The sequence below is a fragment of the Sinocyclocheilus rhinocerous genome, unplaced genomic scaffold, assembly GCF_001515625.1.
Source record: "Sinocyclocheilus rhinocerous isolate Xijiao unplaced genomic scaffold, SAMN03320098_v1.1 scaffold591, whole genome shotgun sequence".
Lineage (NCBI taxonomy): Eukaryota > Metazoa > Chordata > Actinopteri > Cypriniformes > Cyprinidae > Sinocyclocheilus > Sinocyclocheilus rhinocerous.
In genome coordinates this window covers 2273473-2279026 of record NW_015641476.1, presented here as the reverse complement: position 1 = coordinate 2279026, position 5554 = coordinate 2273473, and the positions used below count along the sequence as shown (strand labels likewise).

The 5554-nt window shown below is 35.7% G+C and overlaps 1 protein-coding gene across 1 annotated transcript in view; it reads left to right on the top strand.

Annotated features, from left to right (window-relative positions):
• The first annotated feature begins 1699 nt into the window (after nt 1–1699).
• LOC107755018 (E3 SUMO-protein ligase PIAS1-like) overlaps nt 1700–5554 on the top strand; it is a 17978-nt gene continuing 14123 nt past the window's right edge. Inside the window, exon 1 of the mRNA XM_016571661.1 lies at nt 1700–1805. Within this exon, the coding sequence (XP_016427147.1) occupies nt 1700–1805 (106 nt within the window). The remainder of the gene's footprint in view (nt 1806–5554) is intronic.

Genomic DNA, 5554 nt, shown 5'->3' with positions numbered 1-5554 from the left:
TGCCTGCTTGGTATCTGTGAGCTTCAAATTACATTTCCTATTTGTTAATTTACATTACATTTAGCTAACTCTGTGACACATTAGTATTATAAGAATCTTTAAGATTCTTCTCTTGAACAGCCAATTCAGTTTCATATGCAAAACACCCTGCTAGAAGACAAAGGATCATAAAATTTCCCTCCAAAGTTTCCATTCCTCATTGGCTCACTCAAATCCCGAGGGTGTGACATCTTCACACTTTAAAGATCACTACCCTTTTAAAGAAGGGTGTGTTAGAACTAAGAAACTGATGGTTTGCTCAAGGCTGTTGATCTGCCAAATCTCAAACAATACTATAACTTCTTGCATTCCTGTACGCTGCTCAAGTTCTCTTTCCATTGCTAACTGTATGCATGTGTGTATGTGTTAGAATAGTTTGTGTTTAGTGTAGTTATTAAAGTCTTGTTTGTATCACACTCAAGGTTGTATGTTGTTTTGCCCATAACTGGAGTCCCTAATAATGCATATTTTAGCTACATGCTCTGAATAGTATTGTACAATAAGGAGGTTATTTCCCATACCCCGTAAATAAACATTTCTTAGAATGAATAAACAATTAAGTTAACACGGTGTTCGCTGGGCGAACATGTTTGTTGATTGTAATATTAATTCCATTAGCTGATCCAAATATTTGTAATTAATTATAACAAGTTATGATTAATTATGAATATTTGCCTTTTGAGCTAATTTGTTACAGTTGCATAAAAACGCATATTGAGAAATGACAAGACTATTCATTTTTGGGTGAACTGGCCCTTTAATCTCACCAGGAAACACACATCAGTCAAACTGGACAGCATGTGTTAATTTGCCATTCTGGAGAAGAATGGTTTATTATTAAGAATGTTAGTGTGTACATTGCCTGTCTTTGCTCTGCATTGTTTGCCCTCTTCTGTTTGGTTTTTCCCTCTCGTTTTCAAGCCTGTGGAATGTGACACTTCCGTTGTGTTTGTGTGTGTTTGGGGCTGCTCCTGCATATTTCATAGCTTAGACCATTACTGAACTATCCTAGCCTGAGGGAAAGCGCGCACGTGTGTGTGTGAGAGATGTGTTTGTATTTGAGTGTGTTTGGGTTTGTGTGTGCCTTCAGATGTGTGTATCAGTGTCTGAGCTGCGAGTATGTGTTTGTGTGTTTGCCCAGTAAACAGTTTGGCCTATGCAAATGAAGTGTGTTTGGCGCTGGAAGTGTGATGCTGTGATCACATCCCTTCTAAAGTTGCATTTATTTAATCAAAACAGTAAAAACCGTAATATTGTGAAATATTATTACAATTTAAAATATGTTTTCTGATTGAATTTATTTTGGTCTATAAGAATTTTTTTTTTACTATCAGTGGTGAAAACAGAAAACAAAATTTAAACAAAAAAATATACATTTTATATATAAAAATATATATATTTTTAGAATTCTATGATAAATAGCAAGTTCAAAAGAACTTGCATCATTTACAACAAAACAATGCAAATGCCTTTACTGTAACTTTTGATCAATTTAATGGATCCTTGCTGAGTAAAAGTATCAATTTCTTAAAAAAAGGGGGAAAAAAAGAAAAAATCGGTTACACTTTATTTTAAGGTGTCGTTGTTACAGTGTAATTATATATTTAAGTGCTGAGTAATTTAAATTAACTACATGTACTTACTAGGAATGCTCCGATCGATGGCCGGAGATCGGTATCGGCCGATTATCACATTTTGTGATGTCAAACTTCAACGGCTGCCGTTCTACGATGTTCTGGATGAGCTCATTAAACCTACGAGTCTTGGTGAGTTTTTGAGATTTTGATAGTGAGGTGAGTGTATGTTCATGCACATTTTTAGTGGTGTGTTTTTTGTGTAGATCTGTGTGATGTACGGCAACTGTAGAGATGCGCAGACCCATTTTTCCCTACATTAGCATTTTAATGATGTTGGCTGGTTTTCACTAACTTGGCCGATCTCACAAACCGATCGCAATTTGATGACGACAACGCCTGACGACGTACATGATGCGTGGGGACATAAATGATTTGGCGCCACAGTCATGTCATCGCCGGTGTGAAAATGCTATGACGTTTCGAGAAAAAATGAAACATTTGTTATTTGTTGTGTATGTTTTGCATGATGATATGATGAATGGATGGTTCATTTTTAACAGCAGATTCAGTGACGTTAGAGCTGATCTGCGCCTCACTGCACGCGTCTAGCGGCGCGTTACGGCTCCATGGGAACCGGAGCTGATCGTGGCCGCTCTAATGCTTGTGTTTCTGAAGCGGCTCTCCACGCCTGGAATCACTCATGAAATACAGTTAAGTGCAAGATGTGCAGCGCCAGTCTGTCTTATACATAACATTACAATGAGAACACGATTGTTATAGAATATTGTAAATTCTCTGTGCTTTAGTTGCCCATTGTTCAGCGCGCTGTTAAGGGGAAGAGCACATCCACAACGAGTTACATCAGACTAGCACCGTAGCACGGTCATCATTTATGATTTATTTTATCCACCCGCGATCCACCCGCAAATAATCAGAGTGCATTTTTTATTACTCGACTGGCGGATCATCCGCAGCGCCCGTGGATATAGGAAAAGCAAAATATGTTTGCTGCATAAATCAGATGGATTTACTGAAAATGCAAATTCATTCTCTGCCAGCAGGAGGTGCTTTAAAGCGGCGATTTAAAGCACCTCACAAACGCTGCTTTTTCAGGCATATAACATGCAAGATGAAATGAAATGACATTGAAAATTTTCTAAACATATTCTTCCTTCAGAAATACAGTGATATAAAAACACCCGCGCCTCATTTTGATTTTTAAACGTGCAGTAGGCCTACGTGCTCATGTTTATTCAACGAAGCCTTTTAGAAAATCAGTCAGAAAATTCTGAAAAATAGGCTAAATGCCATAGCCAGACTGATAAACAAACACAGACCGGAAGTTAACTTGTTAACTCCCGATGAAACAGTCTATATAAAGCTTGAAGCATCAGAATTGGTATCGGCCGATCACCATGACAAGAAATCGGTACTCAGTATCGGCTGCAAAAATCCTGATCGTAGCATCCCTAGTACTTACTATATGGTTAGGGTTAGGATTAGGGTTTGCTTGGCTTAGGGTTACTTGCATGTAATTATGCATAATTAATTGTTATTATAATAGTAAGTACATGTAACAAGGACACCTTAAAATAAAGTGTTACCACAAAATCTTACTGACCTGATCGTTTTTACCCCCACGTAAAATATGGAAAAATTTTGTTTTACTTGCAGCTTCATGTACAGACTGCTGAGACCCACCATGACTTTGTTCTGTATATTTTACTTTGGTAGCTTTGTTTCAAGAATGTTTTGACACAGTTCTGGAGAAATGGAATAAAAGAAAAAAAAAGACTTTTGGTTTCACAGCTAAATGTAATGGTAAACCTTCCACTAAGGTGAAAGTTGTTAGAAGACATGTGACAGTCATTAAGCTTTTCTTTAGCTGAATCGCTAGTGTTGCTTACTTCAGTGGTGTTCGACTGTTTCTTTGTTCCTCAGGAATGAGTTCTGGACAACAGTAAACATACACAGATGAGTTCCAGACTGTGCCAGAGCACTCACTGCTAAACACAAATGACTTCTAGAACTATAGGTTTTACTAACAAAAGATGCATATAGTGATATAATTATTTTGCAGCAAACAAACACTCATCAACTTTACTCATAAATGCACAAACCTATGAAGCTTCATTAAATACATCCATCCCACAGCACATGTATAAAATATCAGCCTGCTGATAGATAGACTATTGTGCTAAAAAACATCTAAAGTCAGAGCAAAAAGTCTGCTCTGGGACTTCTTTAAAATGCTTGAACGTGTCCTTGCCTGTGTGTATTTCAGCTTGAGCAAATGAACTAGACTCAAGGTGTTACAATTTTTCAATTTAATGCTGCAGGTAAAGGTAGTGATGTTACCGTTAATATACCCTATCAATTTGCTTTCTCTCTCTGTTTTTTAAAGGCCATATTGATTTTGGCATTAGATTTTGTATTAGAGTAATTCTTTTAAATGTCTTGAGTTCAGATTCATGTTCTCAGAGGTGTAAATAGGTGCTTGGATCACACACCATCTGAAACATTTCAGTTTGTCATATAGGTTTTCGTTGCACTTGTGAAAGGTGACAGACAACACAATCCCAGCGGTGCTAGCATGACAGTATGGCCTTTTAAAGAGAGCAATTTACTAGCCTTTCTGTATAATAAAGTAAAGTGTAAATGTAGATATGTGTAGATGGTTAGATATGTGGTTAGTCATTAACACGAACTAAATAAGCCTACACCTTCAGTCTGGGTATAAAACAATGATGTGTTTGATCAGTTTGTGCATATTTGAATTTTCATTAAGCTTTATTGAATCATAGATTACATTCCAGTGGCATCCAGTCTCATTCATTGCAAGTGCTTAGAACCATTTTAGCAGTTGTGTGCTCATTGGTCTCTTGGAACAGGCCTGTAGGTTTGGTATTTATATGGTTAGACACCATTTTATTTAATATAGCTGATTTTGTTTCAAGCTAAATGTTTGTATGATGATGTTGTATATGAAATGTTATATAATGTGTCTATAGCATGCCTGTTCTCTGTTTGTGTTCTTTGTTAGAAGAGTTCTGTGTCTTGATTCTCTTATTTGCCTTTGCTTAAAAGTAATAATTAATCATGTTAAAACACACCCTGAATGTGTTTTTTTTACTTTAAACCGCATAAACACATTTCATTACACCAAGTACACAAAATAATGTTCTTTTTAGCAACATCATATGACCCCTGTAAAACGGAAGGAGGAAAAACTCAGTTTATAAAAATACCCGTGTACGTGTGGACATGGCCTAAGTCCTCTTGAAAATAACCTACTTATAAATTCGGAAAATGTTTAGGTAATTTTCGTCAAAATAAAGTGAACTCAATGGACACTTTTCTCTTTCCATGCATGCACTACCTAAGTTTGGGATCTGCAAAACAAAAATAAGATAAATAAAAATGTAGTAAAACAGTAATATTGCAAAATATTATTATTATTATTGTTATTGCAATTTAAAATGACTGTTTACTATTCGAAAATGTTAAAATTTATTCAATTAATAAAAATTTTGCTCCAGAAACATTTCTTATTATTATCAGAGATATAGAAAGTTTAAAAGAACAGCATTTACTTGAAGTAGAACATTTTGTAACTTGGTAAAAGTGTTAACTGTTGCTTTTGATCAATTTAATGTGTCCTTGCTGGTAAAAAGTAATAATGTCTTTCATAAAAAAAAAAAAATCAATCAACAATTACCCTCGCACACCTGTAGGTGATCAATATGTACGTAGGATAAACGACCAAAACAGGTAGAACATCAAAGCAAAAAAGAATAAATCCCGCACACTCTCAGTACTTGCGAATGTATCAAAAATAGAGTTATTCACAACTTTTTGGTGCAATGATCTTAATCAGCCAACACAATCCAATTTAAAAACAAAAACAGATAGTGTGTGGGATTTATTCTTTTTTGCGT